This window comes from Microcebus murinus, chromosome 28, assembly GCF_040939455.1.
Source record: "Microcebus murinus isolate Inina chromosome 28, M.murinus_Inina_mat1.0, whole genome shotgun sequence".
Classification (NCBI taxonomy): domain Eukaryota; kingdom Metazoa; phylum Chordata; class Mammalia; order Primates; family Cheirogaleidae; genus Microcebus; species Microcebus murinus.
Window position 1 is genome coordinate 14,344,399 of NC_134131.1, and position 22,925 is coordinate 14,367,323.

Here is a 22,925-nt window from a genome sequence, read left to right on the forward strand (position 1 = left end):
TACTTAACTTCTTTGCGACTCAGGCTCTCCGATGTTAAAATGAGATTTGTTCCAAACGAGAGGACGCCAGTGAAGCGCGTACCCAGCGCTTGGCACAGCCAAACCCTCGGTGTCAGCACCGACCGCGCGGAGGTCCACGGTCAGCTTCCAAAAGCACCCGCCGCTCCAGGCCGCACAGAACTTGCGGTCCCACGGAACTCCGGGCCGCACAGAACTTCCCGTCCCACAGAACTCCCGGCCCACGGGACTTTCGGCCGCCCAGAACTCCCGACCGCCCAGAACTCGGGGCCCCACGGAACTCCCGACCGCCTAGAACTCCCTGCCCTACGGAACTCCCGCGCCCATAGAACTCCCCGAAGCACAAAACTTCCCGCGCATGCGCCTTTCCTCACGACTGTGTCCGGACACCCGCCCCTAAAGGGGAGTCACCGTGACCTGCGGCCTAACTTCCGTTTCCGGGTGGTGGTGAGGGCAGCTTCCGGCGGCGGCGTGATTACGTGACCAGTTCGCGCGCGAGGCCGGCGGGGAAGCATCTGCGCCGGCGGCCGGTAACGGAGTGGCGGGCGGGAATGGCCGGGTTGTGGCTCCTCCGGCGACTCGGCTTCAGAACGGAGGGACGGCTTTTGTCTCGCGGCCGCGGGGAATCCTCTCCCTGCCCTTCACCCGCTCCCCTTGATGCCTGTGCCCGCGGGCCCGGTGGGTGGGAACCGGGAGGCGTGAGTTCCATTCCGTTCTGCGCCACTGAGGTTGGCCCTTTGACCTTGGGAAGGTCGTGTCGTCTCGCTGACTTCACCTGTCTTTGTTTAGAAGGTGGAGATGGTATTTACAGTGACTCTGAGCTCCTTAAGGGCGGGAACTGACCTAGCGTCAAATCCTGTCGTCTGTCCCTGGGACAGCACTAGGACAGGGTGTACTCTGAACTCACTTAAGTCGTTTTAAAGTCACAAACAGCTTTGAAAATCTAGTGAGATCTATGGATCCCTCTCCTCCCCGACACCGCCCCTCCCACCCCCGCCCCAAACACACACCAAGGCTCGGAGACAGGAAACGTGGTTTACTACCATGTTTCCCAGAAAACAAGACAGGCTCTTATATTTATTTTTCCTCAAGAAGACACCCTAGGGCTTATTTTCAGGGGATGTGTTATTTATTTTTTTTAAGTACAGTACAACCGTCTACATTGATTCAAATAGAGTGAAGTCATCTTCTGGAACATCATCATCATTCTTCAAACCCTGAATCCCATCCTGAATGTCTTGCGACTCTATTTCCTTTAGAACCATTGGCCCCGATCTCTCCTGTCGAGCACTAGAGCTCTCATGGGGCAGATGAGAAGGGCTGCTCGTCTAGAAGACCGCTCCGAGATGACATGCATGGGTTGTGCAGATGCTCTGTGTAGCCACGCCGTCACTAGGGCTTATTTTCTGGATAGGGCTTCTATTGCGCACATGCTTAGAAATCCTGCTAGGGCTTATCTTATGGGTAGGTCTTATTTTCGGGGAAACATGGTATTTCAGATCTGTCCTAGATCTCCCTTACACGAAATGCTCTCCACTTGACAAGAGGAGGGAAGGTAGACATCCTATTAAAGAGTTGTAATCATTGGCCTGAAAGTGTGTCACTCTTAAGTCTCCCAACAGCTCTACTTTATTTTCAGGGTTGTGAGAATTAACTGGCTTTAGTGTCATTCAACCTGGGTGGTGGTGGTGAGAATTCAAACCCATATTTATCTGAAACTCCAAAGCTCCATGTTCTTAACCTCTAGCTAGTAGGAATAGATCAAGAAATATATTTGAATGTATTCCACTGCCTCTGTTGGTGGTTATGAGATGGTTTTTATCAACATAGGTTAATCAGGTGTGTTGACTGATTATGGCAATATCCGTTATGTTGCCTTGTTCTTCCTGCCCTCCAAAGGAGATGTTTTGATTATAATTGAAATGTAAGATGATAATATTTAGACTTTATGTCTTTTCCTTTTCTGTACTGCTTGTAAAGGGACTGTTTTAGTGATCTCGGGAGCATTGCCAACATGTCTGACATTGAAGAAGCCACTAACCAACTCGCAGATGTGAACCTTCATGAGAACCAGAGATCTGTACAAGTGACAGAAAGTGACCTCAGAAGTGAGTCTGAGCTTCTAGTCACTATTGGAGCCACTGTACCTACTGGCTTTGAGCAAACAGCAGCAGATGAAGTGAGAGAGAAATTGGGGTCATCATGCAAAATCAGCAGAGACCGTGGCAAGATATATTTTGTCATTTCAGTGGAAAGTCTGGCTCAGGTTTGAATGAAGCAATATTTAAAATAGTTTTCTAAATTCATTTTGTGGTTACTTTCCAGTTTTTAGACCCTTTGGAATCCCTCTTGATTTTCATTGCTCTGCTCCAAATCAGATGATTTTAAATTATTATTCCATTTTCAATTTGGTACTGATTTGTACTTTTGACTACAGGTTGAGTGTCCCTTATCAGAGATGCTTGGGACCAGAAGTGTTTGGGATTTCAGATTTTTTTGGATTGAGCATCCTGAATCTGAAAATCCAAAATGCTCCACTGAGCATTGTGTTGATGCTCAAAACGTTTCAGATTTTCGGATTCAGCATGCTCAACCTGTATTATTAATGGGTTTGCTGTATTTTTAGAAGTGATTTCAGTATTTCTTGATGATTGGATTCACCAGAAAGAATCTTTAACTTGTTTACTTCAGCATCTAGCTGAAGACTAGTTTAGACTTCAGTGATGAAGTATCAGAAATTTTTCTCTTAATTTTTCTCAAAGAAATTCTTCCCAAAAGTAATTAGGAATCATCTGAAGGTGAGAATTGAAGGTCGGCAGACTGTCATCCCACTGCAATAAAAACTAAGGTATATCTCTCGTACTACATAAGTAACATGAGTGCAGGGATTGTTGTCTGTTTTTTTTCACCAACATAACCCAAGCTTTAGTGTCTACCATGTAGTAGGTACCACATAAATATTCGTGGGATGAATTGGTAAGCAGATGTTTTCCATGCAGTATTTTAGTTAATGGCCCCAGCAGCTTTGTGAAGATAGACACTGTTATTTTCTTCATTAATCATTAGCTTTAGGAAGAATAAATAATTTGCCCAGGGTCATTCAGCTAGTAACCACAGAGCTGGAGCTCAACCCCTCTGTTCTTAAAACAGTGCATACACTGTCTCATAGAGAGCCATGAGGGAAATATGATAACACCCCACTCAAATGTCTTCATCTTTCCCTTTTCCCCCAAACAGGTGTTGCCTGCAAAACACTTGAAGTTTCTGTCCTTCCATTTGTCCTTCCCTTTCTGTAGGGGAAGAGCAGAAGCTGATGGGTTGGGAGTTGGGATACTAGGGAGATGGGAAAATTTTAAAATACAAAATAGAAGGTAGTAGCTGCTTTAAAGTTATTATGCCTATTTTTTAAATATTTAATTGTTGATAGCTTGTGCTGTTGAAAAGCTTTCTCAGAATTTGTTTCTAACTTTTCTTTTCCTCCCCAGGTTCATTGTTTGAGATCAGTTGATAACTTATTTGTGGTTGTTCAGGAATTTCAAGATTATCAGTTCAAAAAAACGAAGGTGAGCTAGCCCAATCATTATGGCTGATTTTCAGCAGTCTTCTCCACAAGGTTATTTTTCACATTCTGCCTGTCATTTGGCATTACTATAGCTCTTTTTTTGTTTTGTTTTGTTTTTTTGTTTTTTTTGAGACAGAGTCTCACTGTGTTGCCCAGGCTAGAGTGAGTGCCGTGGCGTCAGCCTCGCTCACAGCAACCTCAAACTCCTGGGCTGAAGCGATCCTACTACCTCAGCCTTCCGAGTAGCTGAGACTACAGGCATGTGCCACCATGCCCAGCTAATTTTTTCTATATATATTAGTTGGCCAATTAATTTCTTTCTATTTATAGTAGAGATGGGGTCTCGCTCTTGCTCAGGCTGGTTTCGAACTCCTGACCTTGAGCAATCCGCCAGCCTCGGCCTCCCAGAGTGCTAGGATGACAGGCGTGAGCCACTGCGCCCGGCCACTATTGCTCTTAATAGAGAATACTGGGGGGCTTTTACAGTAAAATCCAGAGATTTGCTGACAGCCTATCCCAAAGGTTTTTAAAAAAATCAATGTTGAAAAACAGAAAGGTTTATAAGTAATAAAACAAATTGTTTGACTTTCTTACAAAAGATATAAACCTAAGGTTAGCTTTGTTGATATTTATATGTATATATAGTTCCAAAATAGAATTGCTTCTAGGGTGTGAACCAAGGAACAAGTTGACAGTTTATGTGTCATCTACAAGTAACATCTCCTCACTATCCTGCTTTTTCCCTGCTTTCTTCCCTACCTTCGGTTTTTGAAATAAGGCCAAAGTAATATCGAAATACTCCTTCAGTTGTTAGGAAAACAGCTTTGTCTCCAACAAGTGTTTATCTGAGTCCGAAATATTCAGCTGCTGCCCATACTGAAGGTTTAAAATAGATTGCAACAAGGCTTTAGGATTTTTCTACACTGCTCTTTGGTCAGGTCCAGAGTCAACTGCTTAAAAACATTTTTCTATCAATTTTATTACCTATCTTAGAAATATTATTTTTAAAAAAACAACAACCATGATATGCTGCCTAATTCTGTAATTTATTTATTGGCAACAGGTTCATTTCCAAAACATTATTTAAAAGCCAGTCATGGCTGGGTATGGTGGCTCACTCTGGGAGGCCAAGGCAAAAGGATTGCTTGAGGTCAGGAGTTCGATACCAGCCTGAGCAAGATTGATAACCTCGTCTCTACCATAAATAGAAAAAATTAAGTGGGCATGGCTCATACTTATAGTCCCAGCTACTTGGAAGACTGAGGCAGGAGAATTGCTTGAACCCAGGAGTTAGAGGTTGCAGTGAGCTATGATCGTGCCATAGTTTACTTCAGCCTGCGTGATAGTGAGACCCTGTCTCCAAAAAAAAAAGAAAAATCAAAATGATCTGAACCAACAGCCTAGAAAAAATAAGGCTGACCGTTATTTATGTCAGACCAGACCTAAAAGAATTCATACTAAAAAGGATTATAAATTTAATTAACTAAAAATGTAATTTCGACACTATCATAACTGTTCAGACTTCTGATAATCATTGACAGCTAAATCATATGGATGAAACTATAGTATTGAAAGGCAGTCTGTTGAAAAGTTTTGCTGCTAAGTATTTGAAATATTTTTTCTTTTTTGGAGACATTGTATCCCTCTGTTGCCCAGACTGCAGTTCATTGGCATGATTATAGCTCGCTGCAGCCTGGAACTCCTGGGCTCAAGTTATCCTCCTGCCTCAACCTCCCAGGTAACTTGGACTACAGGCGTGCATCACCATGCTTGGGTAATTTTTACAATACTTTGTAGAGACACAGTTCTACTCTGTTGCCCAGGCTGATCTTGAACTCCTGGCCTCAAGCTATCCTTTCTGCTTTGGCCTCCCAATGTGCTGGGATTATAGTTGTGAGCTCTCACACCTGGCTCAGTATTTTGAAAAAAAATTTTTTTTGAACAGTCTCACTCTGTTGCCTGGGTTAGAGTGCCGTGGCATCAGCCTAGCTCACAGCAACCTCCAACTCCTGGGTTCAGGCGATCCTCCTACCTCAGCCTCCCAAGTAGTTGGGACTACAGGTATGTGCCATTCCCGGCTAATTTTTTCTATTTTTTAGTATAGATGGGGTCTCGCTCTTAGGCTGGCCTTAAACTCCTGAGCTCAAACGATCTGCCCACCTCGGCCTCCCAGAGTGCTAGGATTATAGCCGTGAGCCACCATGCTGGCCTTGAAATTTTAATGAACAGTTCTGTACAGGAATAAATGTTAACTTTTGGGGGTTTTTTGTTTGTTTTTTGTTTTGCAGACAGAGTCTCACTCTGTCATCCTCGGTAGAGTGCAGTGGCATCATCATAGCTCACTACAACCTCAAACTCTGGGCTCAAGTGATTCTCTGGCTTCAGCCTCCTGGGTAGCTGGGACTACAGGCGTGCCCCACCATGCCCAGCTAATTTTTTGTATTTTTAGTGGAGGCAGGGTTTTGCTCTTGTTCAGGCTGGTCTCTAACTCCTGACCTCAAGTCTTGGCCTCCTAGAGTGCTAGAGTCATAGGCATGAGTCACCAAGCTAATTAGCTAACGAGACGAAGTCTCACTGTGTCTTCAGGCTGGAGCGCTATGGCATAATCCTAGCTCACTGTAGTCTTGATGTCCTGAGCTCAAGCAATCCTCCTGCCTCAGTCTTCAAAGTAACAGGGACTATGTTTAAAAGGTTTTTTTTTTGTAGGTATAGGGTGTTACTATATTGCCCCGGCTGGTCTTGAATTCCTGGTCTCAAGTAATCCTCCTGTCTCAGCCTCCTGAGTCTCTGGGCTTATTACATAGTACTTTTTTTCTTTGACTCTTTATTTTTTTCCCAGAGAGAGAGTCTCACTCTGTTGCCCAGGCTGGAGTGCAGTGGCCTAATTATAGCTCCCTCTAACCTCGAATTCCTGGGCTCAAGGGATGCTCCTGCCTTATCTCCCGAGTATCTAAGACTATAAGCACACATCACACTTGCCTGAGTTTTTAAAATTTTTTGTAGAGACTGGGTCTCTCTGTGTTGCTCAGCTGTTCTCAACCAGGCCTCAAGTGATCCTCTTGCCTCAGCCCCCAAAAGTGCTGGGACTGCAGGCGCGAGCTGCCATGCCTGGCCTACACAATATGTTTTGAATCTCTGCTGAGAGCAGTGATGAAATTGATGTATTTCCCACTTCTTCCCTCTGCATTCTAATTTTATTAGTTTTCTTAGTTTTGACCCTTATGCTTTTAAATATACTTAGAGTCTATTTAGCATCTTTAACTTGACTTCTGGGCATAAGAGTTGAGGATATCAGCATGTTTGAATTACTTCCCATCTTCTCATTCTTTACCTTTCCATTTACCCACCAGTTTGTAACATTTACCTTCTGTTTTGTAGTTGTTGTGCCTACATTTGTTTTCATTTTAGTCCTGTAGTTAAATAGATGATAGGCACGTTACCTATCCTTTTGTCATAGTTTTTCTTTTTATCTTGAATGGCATGGCATGAGTTCAGAAATGTTTGCCTTTTACCTTTATATTTGATTAATAATTTGGATATAAAACTATTTGGAGTTAATGTTTTCCTTCCTTAAGAATATTCTAGGTGCTAGGCCGGGCACGGTGGCTCACGCCTGTAATCCTAACACTCTGGGAGGCCGAGGTGGGCGGATTGCTCCAGGTCACGAGTTTGAAACCAGCCTGAGCAAGATCGAGACCCTGTCTCTACTATAAATGGAAAGAAATTAATTGGCCAACTAAAAATATATACAAAAATTAGCCTGGCATGGTGGCGCATGCCTGTAGTCCCAGCTACTCGGGAGGCTGGGGCAGGAGGATCGCTTGAGCCCAGAAGTTTGAGGTTGCTGTGAGCTAGGCTGACGCCACGGCACTCGCTCTAGCCTGGGCAACAAAGTTTAATTCTGTCTCAAAAAAACAAACGTAAAAGCAAAAGGAACTTGGCAAAGTCTGACTTCCACCCAAACTTTTTCCCCTGGGTCAACCCCACAATTTAGAAGGCACTCATGTCTGAATGATTCCTGCTCTCCCAGCTCCATGCAAAAATAGCTCCAGGCGAGGTCTGAGGCAAGGGAAATGCTTTAACTGGGGGGGTGTCTGGTTGGCGGCCTCATGCTCCTCAATGGCTGAGGAACTTGTGGCCTTACAGCATGTGGCGGCCTGGGTGCCGGTTGGCGTGCTCAGGCGCCAGGCACCAGATCCAGCCTGCTTGCGCTTGCATTTGATATCGTTGGGCTGGTATTCCTTCCTGCTGTGGGGCAGGGAGGCCCCTGGCACCTGGGAGCCCTAGCCAGTGCCAGCAGCTCCAAACCTGCCCCTGGGGCCCAACAGCCATCTTGCCAAGATAGCCCATCCAGCACCTGTCATTCCTTCCCTGCCACCAGCGATTCCAGTTCAGGTTTTTTTGTTTTTTTTTGGGGGGGGGGGAGGCAGAGTCTCACTCTGTTGCCTGTGGCATCAGCCTCGCTCACTGTAACCTCAAACTCCTGGGCTCAAGCGATCCTCCTGCCTCAGCCTCCCAAGTAGCTGGAACTACAGGTATGCGGCACCATGCCTGGCTCATTTTTTCTGTTTTTGGTAGAGGTTGGGTCTCGCTCTTGCGCAGGCTGGCCTCAGCCTCCCAGAGTGCTAGGATTATAGGCGTGAGACACCACACCGGGCCCCATTTTATTTTTTTATTCCACTTTTTCTTTGACTCTATAAGCCCTAGCTAGCTCCTGGCTCATGTCATCTTTTTTCTGCTTTTATATCATTGCTTTGAGCTCTTACTGTACAAAGGTATTTCCTCATTACATTTTTTGTTGTTGTCTTGTTTGATCGCAGTTTTTAAGTGCTCTGTGTTAGGTTTTTTGTCTGCTGTTTGTTTTTCTATTTCTGCTTCCTGTTTTTTGCTTTTATTACTTTCATAAAAGTCCTTGCTGATAACTTTTGATAATTGCTCATCTTTGAATGAGTGGATTCCTCTTGGACCTGCCATTTATGAGGTATTTGTAGTGGGAGAAGCACAGAATGTGTTCCATGCCAGCAGGAAATCTCCCTGGTCTGACCAAGGGTTGTGGGTAGAATTATTGTTCTCCTTTTTTTCTTATAGTTTTATTGAGGTATAATTTCCGTAACATTGAATGAGTTCTTTTAACCTTTCCTTCTCCCTGGCCTAAGGGATCAGCAGCTTCAGGGTTATACACCGTGCACAGGAGTGTCTCCCTGAGACTCTGCCTTATCGACAGCTTCCAGCAAACACCGCGTGTCTGTGAGAGCCCTTGTGCAGCTTCCATGTCTCTCCTCTGCTGCTGCTTGGTACAGAGGAGGCCCAGGGAAGTCCCCTCCTTCGGCCCACACACTTCTTCCCTGCCATTCCATAGTGTATGTGCTCCCTGCTCTGCAAACTGCTTTCCCCTTGGTCTGAGGCCTGGTCATTCCTTCATCCACGTCTTCCTGCACCTCTGTTTGACCTTCATTGCCCTTGGGAATTCTTAGGGTTTAAGGTTATAGAAACCATGTTAGTTCAACAAAGAGTTGGTATTTCTTTCTTTTGAAAACTTTAGTAGAGGGCCAGGCGCGGTGGCTCACGCCTGTCATCCTAGCACTCTGGGAGGCCGAGGCGGGCGGATAGCTCGAGGTCAGGAGTTCAAAACCAGCCTGAGCAAGAGCGAGACCCCGTCTCTACTATAAATAGAAAGAAATTAATTGGCCAACTAATATATATAGAAAAAATTAGCCGGGCATGGCGGCGCATGCCTGTAGTCCCAGCTACTCGGGAGGCTGAGGCAGCAGGATTGCTTGAGCCCAGGAGTTTGAGGTTGCTGTGAGCTAGGCTGACTCCACGGCACTCACTCTAGCCTGGGCAACAAAGCGACACTTTGTCTCAAAAAAAAAACAAAAACAAAAAAACTTTAGTAGAACGTGTTTCTGTTGTTTTTCTTTTACAATAGTTTCTGAAGAAAAGGGGTTGTGCTGGTATCATTGCACCATCTTAAACTTTCTAGTCCTCTAGAAGCTCTTTATAGCAGAGGGCCTCTGTGAATGGAATTGAATTTGCTAATCCTGAAGCTACTTTGTCAGGTTTCAGGTAGCAGCAAGACCCCTTCATTCACTTGTATTTTCAAGTCTCAATTCCATCATTCGCTACTGATTTCTTTCTACTGTGATCCTCAGGAATATACACTGTCCATACCAGCACTGTACAGCAGAACTTTGCGACGGGAATGTTCTGTGTCTGTGCATCCACTGTGGTGGCCACTGGCTGTTAGTGGGTAAAGTGTGGTGAAAGTGACTGAGGAGCGGAATGTTTGATTTTTATTTAATTTTAGATCATTTACATTTTATAACAATAGCTACATGTTGCTAGTAGCCTCTGTCCTGAACGATGCAGCTCTGTACCTTCTATCTTAACATTTCATCACGTATTTTCCAGCAGTTGTTTATGGACCCTTTTTTTTTTTGAGACAGAGTCTCGCTTTGTTGCCCAGGCTAGAGTGAGTGCCATGGCGTCAGCCTCGCTCACAGCAACCTCCAACTCCTGGGCTCTAGTGATCCTCCTGCCTCAGCCTCCCGAGTAGTTGGGACTACAGGCATGCGCCACCATGCCCGGCTCATTTTTTCTCTCTATATTAGTTGGCCAATTAATTTCTATTTATAGTAGAGACGGGGTCTTGCTCTTGCTCAGGCTGGTTTCGAACTCCTGACCTGGAGCAATCCGCCCGCCTCTGCCTCCCAGAGTGCTAGGATGACAGGCGTGAGCCACCACGCCCGGCCTATGGACCCTTTTATATGCTGTTTATATGGTACTCCTCTAGGTGTGTGGCTTATAGCAGGGGCCAGGCAGGTAAGGTCCTTTCCAGCATGCACGTACGTTCTTGGAGGAGCTTTGGTGTTGAACAACACATGATAAACCTAGTAATCTCGGATAACACTAAGCACTGCAAAGAAAATAAGACAGGAAGAGTGTGACTTGGGAGGAGTCCTTTTAAGTAGAGCATGCTTCTCGGAGATGTGTCTTTTAAACTGGTATTAAGTAGTTTGAATATCACAAGAAAAAAAAGAAAAGAAATAAACTGCTATTAAGTAGTAAGAAAGGGGCTGGCAGAGCAGAGAGACTGAGTGAAGCAAGTGTCTGCTAAGTAGAGGGAAAGGATGGGCCTGAAACAATGTGAGGGAAGCAGGCAGGAGTCGGGTTGTACTCGGCTCCGTGAGGAATTTAGGTTCTTGACGTGCTGCCGGAAGCTGCTGGAGGACTTTATGCAAGGCAGGGGCGTTGCTGGATTTACTTTCTTTTTTAAAAAGATGACTCTTACTACAATTTAGAAATTGGATAGACATTTTTTTTAACTTCTTAAGGTTTTCTTGGTTTTAAAATTTTTGGTTTTTAAAATAGTTAATAGGGACACACAGTACACAATTCAGAAGATCCAAAAGGAAGTCAGTCAGGAAGAGATAAGTTGCCCTCCATAACGTCTTTCATCTGCCGCTTCCTTCCCCTGGAGGTAGTGTCTTACTGTATAAATTTAAGTTTAATATAGTTTCTTACTGCTTAAATTTTAATCTTGAAGCCCTACTTCTGATCTCCCATGCTGTTTTGTATTATTCTTTAGAGACTTAACACATATATATCTTAATTTATGAGATTTGAGTTTCCTTAATTGCAGGCATTATTTTATTTTCTCTTTTGTCCTGCACTTCTGTCACCCTCCCACCATAATGATCAAAGTACAGCTGAACCTCCACATCTGTGGATTCAGCCAACCAGGGATTGAAAATATAGTTAGGCTTGCGATGGTTGCATCTGTACTCAACATGTACAGACTTTTTTCCTTGTCGTTATTCCCTAAACAATACAGTAGAACAACTATTTCCATAGAATTCACATTTTATTAGGTATTTTAAGTAACCTAGAGATGATTGAAAGTGTACTGGAGGATTTGTGTAGGTTATGTGCAAATACGACACCATTTTATATAAGGGCTCTAGCATCCTTGGGTTTTGGTGTCTTCGGGGGTCCTGGAACCAATCCCTCATGGATAATGCCTGTCTGTCATCAAAGTAGGGGTTTATTTGTTCAATTAAAGTCATGAGAAGTGAATGGATTTCATTCTCTGTCCTCTATAGGAAGACATTCTAAAGGATTTTGAAGAATTGGCTGGAAAACTTCCATGGTCAGACCCTTTAAAAGTATGGAAAATTAACACCAGTTTTAAGAAAAAAAAAACAAAGCGCAAAAAGATAAATCAGAATTCAAGTAAAGGGAAGATTAATAATGGGAAAGACAACAACAAAATAGATGAGACAGGTATTAAAGAGTTCCACGACAGTGCTTTAGATTCACATATCTTAGATTACTATGAAAATCCAGCCATCAAAGAGGAGATATCAACGTTAGTGGGTGATGATTTGGCATCTTGTAAAGATGAGACTGACGAAAGCACAAGACAAGAAACTGAACCTCAAGTGCTGAAGTTCAGAGTCACATGCAACAGGGCAGGGGACAAACACTGCTTTACCTCCAACGAGGCAGCAAGGGATTTTGGAGGTGCCGTTCAAGATTATTTTAAGTGGAAGGCTGACATGACCAACTTCGATGTGGAGGTACGTGCTACCCTGCCTGTGGTGATTCAAGAAGGCTGTCCGTAGATGTGTAGAATTTCCAGACTACCCAATCTTACGGACAATTAAACTGAGGCAATAGCGCTAGTAGGGTGTGGTTGAGAAGAGCATGGCCATAGAGACAGAGATCTAGAAGCAAATTTGGACTCCAAGACTGTAACTTGAGGCAAGATAGTCTCTCTAAGCCTCTGTTTCAAATGGAGCCAATAATGGTATATATCTTCAAGTTTGCCCTGAGGTTAAATGAGGAAACACATTTACCTGGCATGTACTAAGTGCTCAATAGATGGGCGCTATCAAGATTGTTTTCTCATTTCTAATCTAGTAATTTTTTACTACAGTATGTGGACATCAACCAGAATTAAAACAATTATTTTGTTTAGGTGTGTCTTGGTTGCAGAGCTTTGCTGCTCCAAAAAAAAAAAGTGAAGTACATTTTTAAGGCAAACCTTGTCCTTTTCAAATGAGGACATCAGTGCTGATGCTCCTCCTAGATCTAGCTCTCCTATTTCTTAAATTCTGCTCGATTTCCAAATCCAAGTACCTGGTCTTAGCATGATTACTCTCCTTGGTCTTAATCTTCTGCTACCCAGGTGATGGACGTGTGATCGGTAGGAACTAGAGTCTAAATTTCTGACAGCTTAAAAGGCCCCTGGCCCTGACGTTTTTACCAAGAAGTGAGTTTCTGTTGCTTTTGGGACACTTGAATCTGGGGGAAGTCACTAGGCTCTCTAATTTTTTTTTTTTCCATGTCAGGAGAACAATTTCCTGTTCTTTTTTTTCTCATATAGCTGCCATGGGAATGAATAGGCTAACTAGAATAATGGTGTCCAAAAGTTAAGAAGGTGGCTCAAAGGACAGTTTCTGGAACTATGTTACCTGGATTTAATTGCCAACTTAGAAGCTATTGTTAAGATCATGATGGGGAACTTTTAGGTGAAGGATTGTGGAACATTTTATTTTTACTTTGATTGGGTTTTTTTTTTGTTTTTTTGAGACAGAGTTTTACTTTGTTGGCTAGGCTAGAGTGAGTTCGTGGCGTCAGCCTCGCTCACAGCAACCTCAAACTTCTGGGCTCAGGCAATCTTCCTGCCTCAGCCTCCTGAGGAGCTGGGACTACAGGCATGTGCCACCATGCCTGGCTAATTTTTTCTATATATTTTTAGTTGTCCAGCTAATTTCCTTCTATTTTTAGTAGAGATGGGATCTCACTCTTGCTCAGGCTGGTTTCTAACTCCTGCATTGAGCGATCCTCCCACCTCGGCCTCCCAGAGTGCTAGGATTACAGGCGTGAGCCACTGCCCGGCCTTTACTTTGATTTTTTTTTTTTTTTTTTTTTTTGAGACAGAGTCTCACTTTGTTGCCTAGGCTAGAGTGAGTGCCGTGGCATCAGCCTAGCTCACAGCAACCTCAGATACTTTGTTTTTCATTTGAATAGTTTAACTGTGTTAGGAAAACTGTAATTAAGACAAAAGTGCCCCTATTTCACAGATATTATTGACTCAGGTTTAAAAAAATAGTAAGATTAACAGATGAAAAAGCAAATGTGGCCACCGTGTTAACAGTTGGTTAATCTAGGTAAAGAGTATATTTGGGATTTCACTGTGCCAGTATTCTTGTAACACTTGTGTATATTTGAAATTTTTTCTGAAAAAGTTAGAAATTTAAACATGTATTAAACAACTTATCAGCCCTCACAATATGTTTGTATTATAAAAAACTGGGGTGAAATGTGGTGGTAAATATAGTGAATGAATAGAAAATAAGTTTAAAGAATAAAATATAGTATATACTACATAATTTATATGAAGTTCAGAAAATAACAACTTATGGTATTAGTAGTCAGATTAATTATTGATTACCTTGAGTGGGTATTTACTGGGGGGGTGGCCTTCTCGAGTATTGGAAATATTCTGTATGTTTACCTGGGTGGCAGCTAGAGTATATATAGGTAAAAACTTAATAACTGTACACTTAAGATTTGTGTACTTCACAATATGCAAAGTACATTTCAATAAAAGAAATTTTTTTTAATTGGTAAAGCCTCAAAAAGTCTTAATAATAAGTGTGGTTTGAATAATCCTGAAACTGTTTTGTCTTACTCAACTTTACTATAGGTTCTTTTGAATATCCACGATAATGAAGTCATCGTGGGCATTGCGTTGACTGAAGAGAGTCTCCACCGAAGAAACATCACACATTTTGGACCCACAACTCTTAGATCAACTCTTGCCTATGGGATGCTCAGGTGAGAGAATGGGTTTGCCATTCAGATTAAAGTGACACCTAGGTTTGAATTTCCCCTCACAGTGCTGACTGTATGTGTGTGGGGGACAGGTATGGAATTGAGTGGATAAAGAAGAGGATTAAAAGCTAATGGTGTATTTCTTTCTCTTATATCCAACATTGACTCCTTGTGATGCTGAAAATATCAATCAGTATTTCAATTTTCTTGATTTTTAAAATGAAAATGGTAGTTCATCTGCTTTTTGAATGGGGTTGGGGGGTTTGCGTGAGAAAGGACACACTGTATTGGGGAAGTAGAGTGAATTTTGCTGTGTTTCATTTCTGTGCAGTGAAGCAGATAAAAACAGAGATTCTTATGTGTTTAAGTGTAAATGAACATAAAAGAGTTTTTTTTTTCCAAGCTTGAGATCTGCCCAAAAAAAAAAAAAAAAAAAGAGTTTTTTTTTTTTTTTTTTTTTTTTTGAGACAGAGTCTCGCTTTGTTGCCCAGGCTAGAGTGAGTGCCGTGGCATCAGCCTATCTCACAGCAACCTCAAACTCCTGGGCTCGAGTGATCCTTCTGCCTCAGCCTCCCAAGTAGCTGGGACTACAGGCATGTGCCACCATGCCCGGCTAATTTTTTATATATATATCAGTTGGCCAATTAATTTCTATTTATAGTAGAGACGGGGTCTCGCTCTTGCTCAGGCTGGTTTTGAACTCCTGACCTCGAGCAATCCGCCCGCCTCGGCCTCCCAAGAGCTAGGATTACAGGCGTGAGCCACAGCGCCCGGCCTTGTGTGTGTGTTTTAAGAGGTCTAAGAAGCTAAATTTCGTCTGGGAAGGAAATGGAATTTCAGATGACAGTCAAAGGAGACTTTCAGTTATATATAATTTTTTTTCTGAACGGTAGGATGTGGAGTTAACATATTAATTACAGATTGATTTTTTAAATGACTGTAGACCGGTGTCCTCATGGGCTGGTGTCGCAGGTCCCTCGGTATAGCCTCAGGCATCGTCCTTGCGGAAGCCTCAGATTTTGGTCAAATCTCTTCACGGAGGCTCTTCTCTTTCCTCCAGGCTCTGCGATCCTCTGCCTTACGATATCATAGTCGACCCAATGTGTGGAACAGGGGCAATACCAATAGAGGTAATAATACTTCTCTAGCTTTTAGATAACCAAATGATATATCCAGAATATTGTAAACCTAATGGGTAAATTAGACATAACGAAATCACCAGGGTTGGGTCATCAGACCCAAGAGTTTTAAAACAATTACAATAATAAAGTTGAACATTTTGTGTAAAGACTGCAACTATTTCATTCCAATAGCCAAGTGCTATTGGACTAAATAGTGATGTCTATTCACTGAATTACAGAGGAAGCTGAGAATTACAAACTGCTGGTGAGTCCCCGTTTTGTAAGACAAGCTGGTAGGCTTGAGTGGGGAAGGATAATTGAAGGCATAAGCATAAACTGAAGGAAGGCGATTTTCATTTCTGTAAAGTGAGATTATGCTTCTTAATCCACTTAAGTTCCTAGCGGGTGTGAGTATAGTTGTAAACAGGGAAAACCTGTGAACATTACATAGATTTTTTAGGAAGTCTGACAAGCATATATACCAAATGCTCTTAAATAGTTTTCAAACTTACTGCTGAGAGGATTCCTGAAAACTGCCTAAAGCAAAGCAGGAAATGGGAAGGCATTTCCTAAACGGAGAATATGTAACAGTAGATACTGATTCTCCCTGAATCAGTCTCATCTATATGTTTATAAACAATTTGAAAGAGGGAGCTCCCAGTAAAATTGCTTGTGTTTGTGTGAAAATACAGTACGTTCTTCCACATAGTATACTGAAAGCCAATTGGAATAAACTGGGGAGATATTACAGATTCCGAGTAGGCAGAAATTGGACAGATGAGCAAGTCCAAAGCAACCCACAAAAGGAGAAATAATCCAAAATCTAATTAGAAAATGATATCTGTGATTGGGGAGTTAAAATCCAAGAAGGAAATCATAGTAGTCTATGTTCCTACTGTATTTGGCTAGTGAAGTTACTCTGGCCAACGAGCTCCACATAGAGAAAACCCAACTGTGGTCAAGAAGGATTCTGGGAACAAAGCAGTGCTGTTTCTGAGCATTAACTATGCTATGTGTATAAAATAGCAGGTAAGGTCACCACATGTCAAGAAACACACAACAGAGCTAGAGAATGGAGCCAAAAAGAAAGCCAAAGGGGGAAAAAAAAGGAAGATAAAAAGATTGAGCCATTTCCATTTAAGAGTAGTCATGAAGTTGCCAATATAGGAAAATCTAATATATGATAAAAATGAATAAAATTATGAAAGGAATTGATAGGGCAGTATATACAGATTTGTTCACTGAAGCATAAAATATCTCATCTAGAATATTTTTTAAAACTTGGAAGTACTGTAAAAAACCCAGTGTGATGCTAAAAATGTAAGTAGGTTTTAAAAAAGGGGGACCAGAATCACTAAGGCTTTCATCCAGCCCTGTGGGTCCCTTCTGTACCCCCGCTCACCATCATTTCTGGCACACTTGAACTTCCTTTTTGTCTGAATCTTGGGATGTGGACAGGAGCATGTCCTCACCTCAGTGTCTGGGCAAAGACCCCGAGTGCTATGTCGATGGAGACAGGTGAGTCCCTGTTTACACAGAAAGAGGTGTTTGCCACTCAGCCCAAGTAGAGGCAGAGCCTTTCTCTGCTGTACGTCACACACCTGTCAGTCTGCGTGCAGCACTGTTCAGACCTAGGGTCACATGTCACTGCATCCGCAACTGACACGATGCAGCTTTGTATTTATGTTCTGCTGACGTGTTTTCGATTTAAAATTAGAAAACCCTCTGGTATTTATTCAAATGCCCATGATATAAAGGAAATAGCATTTTATTTTGAAATTCTCAAATATTCCAATATTATGTAAATTCCTACAACCACAAAAGGGTATATAGGCTTAGTCAGTTTGATTTGGTTAGTTTTTTCAAGCCATGTTTACTTAGGATTTATTTAGGGTTTATTCAGTGTGCTGGGTGAGAGACTTAATGTAAAATACGAGACCTGTCCTCAAGGAGTCCTCAGATCAGTTGGGAGGCACACAGGGAAAGAAATTAAAAATAGAACAGGTACAGTGGCAGAGGTATGTGTGTACATAGTGCTCTGGGAGGGGCGGATGACAAGAGAGACACAATTTGGAGAGCTGGGGTTGATGTCACAGAGGACGTGGCATTTGAGCTGCGAAAAGCGGGCGGGAGTTGAGCAAGCAGAGAAAGAACAAGAGGGTGTTTTCAGCAAGGGGAAGAACACAGTTGATAGCATGCAGTGTTTTGCCACTTGAGAAAAGCACTGGATTGTCTTGTTGGCAGTTTATTGAAATAATTAATTTTTGCAGTTTGGTACATCTGGTTTTTTTTTGGTTTTTTTTTATTTTTTTATTTATTTATTTTTTTTATTTTATTTTACTGTGCAGGTAAGAGGATTAAGTACTTCTGTTTTAATATATATATGCTTGTATCTTTTAGGGGGCTACTGAATGGTCTGACTGTTTCCATATTGCTGGTGATAATAATCCACTGGCTGTAAACAGAGCAGCAAATAACATCTCATCTTTATTGACCAAGAGCCAAATTAAAGAAGGGTAAAATTTTATATTTATTTATTTATTTATTTATTTATTTATATATATATATATATATATATATATATATATATATATATATATATATATAGACAGAGTCTCGCTTTGTTGCCCCGGCTAGAGTGAGTGCCCTCAAACTCCTGGGCTCAAGCAATCCTCCTGCCTCAGCCTCCCGAGTAGCTGGGACTACAGGCATGCACCACCATGCCCTGCTAATTTTTTCTATATATATTAGTTGGCCAATTAATTTCTTTCCATTTATAGTAGAGACAGGGTCTCTCTCTTGCTCAGGCTGGTTTTGAACTCCTGACCTCGAGCAATCCATCCTGCTCGGCCTCCCAGAGTGCTAGGATTACAGGTGTAAGCCACCTCGTCCAGCTAAGAAGGGTAAAATTTTAATTTAAAAGATTTCTTAGCATCTTTTAGACTTAGATAATCAATTTTCATAGACTTTATGAATTAATACCCCACACACTGTGACATTATTATAACCAAGGTGAACATATTGTGAGACTGTTTAAATTTTAAAAGTTTATTGAAAATAATTTGTATTTTATTTGATTAATTGATTGACAGAGTCTCACTCTGTTGCAGTGGTGTCATTGTAGCTCGCTGCAGCCTCAAACTCCCGGGCTAAAACTGTCTGCCTCAGCCTCCCCAGTAGCTGGGACTACAGGTGCCTGCTACCTGGCTAATTTTTCTATTTTTAGAGATGGGGTCTTGCTCAGGCTGGTTTCAAACTCCTGACCTTGAGCAATCTGCTCGTCTCGGCCTCCCAGGGAGCTAGGATTATAGGTGTGAGCCACCACGCCTGGCCTTCATCATATTTCTGATCTAGTTGTTGAGGACTTTTCAAGTATTAATATATGTATGAATCACCGGGGAATACTGTTAACACAGATTCTGATTCAGTAGGTACAGAATGGGACCCAAGAGTCTACATTTTGTAGCAAGCTCCTGGGAAAAGCTGATGCTGCTGGTCTCTGGATCAACTTTAGATTTTACATATATAAGTAGTTGGAAGGCTTTGATTTTCTTAATATTAACCTGTTTTATTGTGATGAATTCTGATGCTTGTTTCATTTTTATTGAAGTTTTGAGGCCTAGTATATGATCACTTTTTTTTTTCCAAACTTGATAAATATTTTTAAATTATTTCCTTTCTGGCCTCTGAATATTTTGTTGTTCAAACTCTCTCTACACCTTTACTTTTTGTCTATTTAGCCTGTGCTATTTCTATCCATTTTACCTTTTCTTTTTAGAGACAGGGTCTTGCTCTGTCACGCAGGCTTGAATGCAGTCATGCGATCCTATCTCACTGCATCTTCAAATTCCTGGGTTCAAGGTGGTCCTCCTGCCTTACCCTCCCAAGTAGCTGGGACTACAGACCCAGCTGACACGCTTTGAAAAGCACTCTTAATCATTTTTTAAATTTGTCATTTTTGTAGACTTTAGGTTTCAGTGTAATAGCTGTATCTTATGATTTTATATTTTCTTCATATAAGTATTAAAATTTTTACTGATAGTCAAAATTTTTTTAAGAATTACATGCTTCCCAGTCAGCTGAAGCACCTCTCCTTTGCCCCCACAGCAAGCCGTCCTGGGGTTTGCCCATAGACGCTGTTCAGTGGGACATCTGCAATCTGCCACTAAGAACCGGCTCGGTGGACATTATCGTAACAGATTTGCCATTTGGAAAAAGGTAGGAATTAGTGTTTTTAAAAATGAGTTTTGCTTTCACCCATTACACTAGTACCTACTTATCTTCTAAATCTCATTATTTTCCTTGAGATTCTTTTCTAAGTCAGAAAAAACAATCTGTAGTTCCTTTTAGCAGATTTAACAGAGCTGCTTTTCACTTAATAACAATATGATGCATTTACATACTGTTTCCCCCGAGAACTGTGGAATGTATGAACTATATTTTTATCCTCACAGGAGGTTCATGTTTAAATTCTCTGTAATTCACTTTCTAGCTCATTCTTGAATCACACAGTAATACTTTACCCAAAAAGATTGAGGACTTGGTTTTGATTCTGTTTCTCAGATAAATGATTTCTAATTGCTGGTTTGGTTTATATCGTTGACTGCTTATTAGATTTATTAAGAGGACAAGTTATATAACTGTCATAGTTGCCACCCCAAATTTTTCTTCTGGTTCAGCACTCTAAGCAGTTTACTCACGCAGCTTATTTCATTGACATGTAACGGCAAAGCTTCAGGATGCATGAAACTGTTTTCTCCTTTCATATAGTCCTACGTTTGTCTTTTGCAACAATGTTTGACTTATTAGACCTTCCTTTGCAGGATGGGCTCCAAGAAGAGAAACTGGAACCTTTATCCAGCTTGCCTGCGGGAGATGGGCCGCGTGTGCACGCCTGGGACGGGCCGAGCCGTGCTGCTGACTCAGGACACCAAGTGCTTTACCAAGGTGCTGCTCGTTCCTGACATCAGGTCAAAATCTCAACCTGTGGCAGCTTTTTTAAGTATACTTGGATACATTAGTTGGGAAAAGGATTTGTTTTGTTGCTGGCCGTTAAGATTCCTAGCTGGTTTAGAAGCAGGTTGTGTGAGCCTAACTGTAGTAATGCTTTCTGTGCGTACACAGGCGTTGTCGGGCATGCGCCACGTGTGGCGAAAGGTGGACACCGTGTGGGTGAACATCGGGGGCCTTCGTGCTGCAGTTTACGTTCTGGGACGCACGCCTCAGCCTTCCACCCTTCAGAACACCATGGGGAAAGAGGAACTCCTTAGTAACGCAAAGCACGAAGACGCCTGATGGTGTCCGTACTGCCTAGCACTAGGAATGCCAGCACAAAGAACTTGCTTTTTGAGAAAAATAGTATTAACGAAAGTGCAGTCTACTCCTTAAAACCAGTCCAAATCTCTTCATGCTAGTTAGCAAAAGGTGTGATGGAATTGAAAAAGTCTTAGGAGAAAGCAAAGCTTTTCCTTGAAGCTGTTTCAAAGGGGTAGTGGGTAATTAGTATTTTGCTTAAAACACTTTAAAGATGCATAGTGAAAAGCCTGCTGAAATGCTTTGGCATTTGGGTTTAGAACATTTTATCCTCAGGCTTTATAGCCTGTTTTCAGCTGTGGCAAGTGCAGAGCTACCCTGGCCTAAAGGAAAGGCAGAAAACATAATTACATCTCAGGCCACATTTCATTGCTGATCAGCTTTGCTATTCACTTGCTCAGGTTCTTTACCTCAACCGCAAAAAATGAAGTGTATTTACATTTTGTGAACAGGATTTGCCTCACGACAACATGAAGTTTCACAAGACATATAGGAAAGTTTGCCATCTGCCTTAAGAATTAAAATATACGTTATTCAGATTAATATATACAATTTAAATAGAATACCAGGATTTATCAGAGATTACAGAGATACTTCATTGTTAGTTTTATAAAACATTTCTGTTTGTAAATAGCATATATAGTGGTAGATATGGTATGGGACCAACAAGCCAAATTAAAAATTTGTTTTCCTTTCAGTACACAAACGTGTGTGTTTTCTTTTCAAAGCCAAGCATAAACCTGTTGGCTAGTTTATTACAAGGAATAGAGAAAAAGTCTCACTCTGTTGCCCGGGGTAGAGTGCGTGGCGTCAGCCTAGCTCACAGCAACCTCCAACTCCTGGGCTCAAGCGATCCTCCTGCCTCAGCCTCCCGAGTAGCTGGGACTACAGGCATGTGCCACCATGTCGGGCTAATTTTGTTTTATATATGTGTTAGTTGTCCAGCGAATTTCTATTTTTTAGTAGAGATGGAGCCTTGCTCTTGCTCAGGCTGATCTCAAACAATCCTCCCACCTGGGCCTCCCAGAGTGCTAGGATTACTGGCATAAGCCTCTGTTGCCGGCCAAGATGATGTGTCTTTGAATGAGAAACTTTGAGGGTCATGTAAGGTTGTTTTTTTTTTTATTTTCTCCTGGATTATTATTCACATTTAGTTGCTTTTCCAGTTGTAGCCTGTCCTAAGATTTTTGTGGAAAATGAAATAACTTTAACATTAAATACTTGTAAAAATGGTGCTTCCCTGGGACAAAGAGTAGTTGGGGCTTTATGTGGAACTCATTACAGTCTTCAGTTTGTTCCGGAGCATCCGGCTGCATTCAGCTCAGATTTTTCAGTATCATGCTATGTAATAGAATAGTACGTATTACTCAAAAGTTTTTAAGCTTTTGATGTCTCCATGTCGAATAAAAGGACGTGGTACATCCTTCCGTTGGAAGAACAGAGTTCACATCAGCAGCACAGCCAACAGTCCTAGTCTGGTTTTTCTGTGACCTCCTACCCCACACTTAACAATGAATTGGAAACAGGCCGGCATTTTTACCATCATCATATTGCACAGTTGCATTTATAGGCTGAACACAAAACAACTTTTGCCCTCTGACAAAAGAAACCATTTAAACCTCAAATAAGGAAGGGCTGGCTAGCAATCCGCAAGAACAGGACAAAGACCGTGTGTTTTCACCACTGTTTTACAAAGTCAGTGGCACAGTACCTGCCAGAATGGAAACTTAGTGTTTGTTGAGGAAATGAACTTACGTAAAATAACTTAGTTTTTAAGGGAATGATGGAAAAGAGAGTCTATAATAACCAGAACATAAAAATCCCTGAGTTATGGGCCCTATAGTGTTATTAGGAATCAAAGTCAATACATTTGAGGGGGAAAAATGATGTAAACACTGGGAGAGATTTTACAATTCAAATTGGGAAGATAGGTATGTCCCGAGACTGACAGTATAACAGAGTGGCAAAACAGGGAATATTTGGTTAGCTTATTTCTTTTAAAATGGTGACAAGGCTTTTGGGGAATTTTGCCCAAACTGTGGGCCCTGGCCCATCAACGTCAGATAGGA

At 42.0% G+C, this 22,925-nt stretch overlaps 1 protein-coding gene across 1 annotated transcript; it reads left to right on the top strand.

The window, feature by feature from the left end:
• Positions 1–464: 464 nt before the first annotated feature.
• Positions 465–21,562, top strand: THUMPD3 (THUMP domain 3 tRNA guanosine methyltransferase). The gene is given in 11 exon segments (XM_020284293.2): positions 465–548; positions 1,999–2,284; positions 3,504–3,581; positions 11,683–12,159; positions 14,295–14,425; positions 15,483–15,552; positions 17,944–18,059; positions 19,651–19,761; positions 20,367–20,490; positions 20,668–20,767; positions 20,770–21,562. Coding segments are annotated over 10 exon segments (1,503 nt in total). The 5' UTR covers positions 465–548; positions 1,999–2,032; the 3' UTR covers positions 20,814–21,562.
• The last annotated feature ends 1,363 nt before the right edge of the window (positions 21,563–22,925 follow it).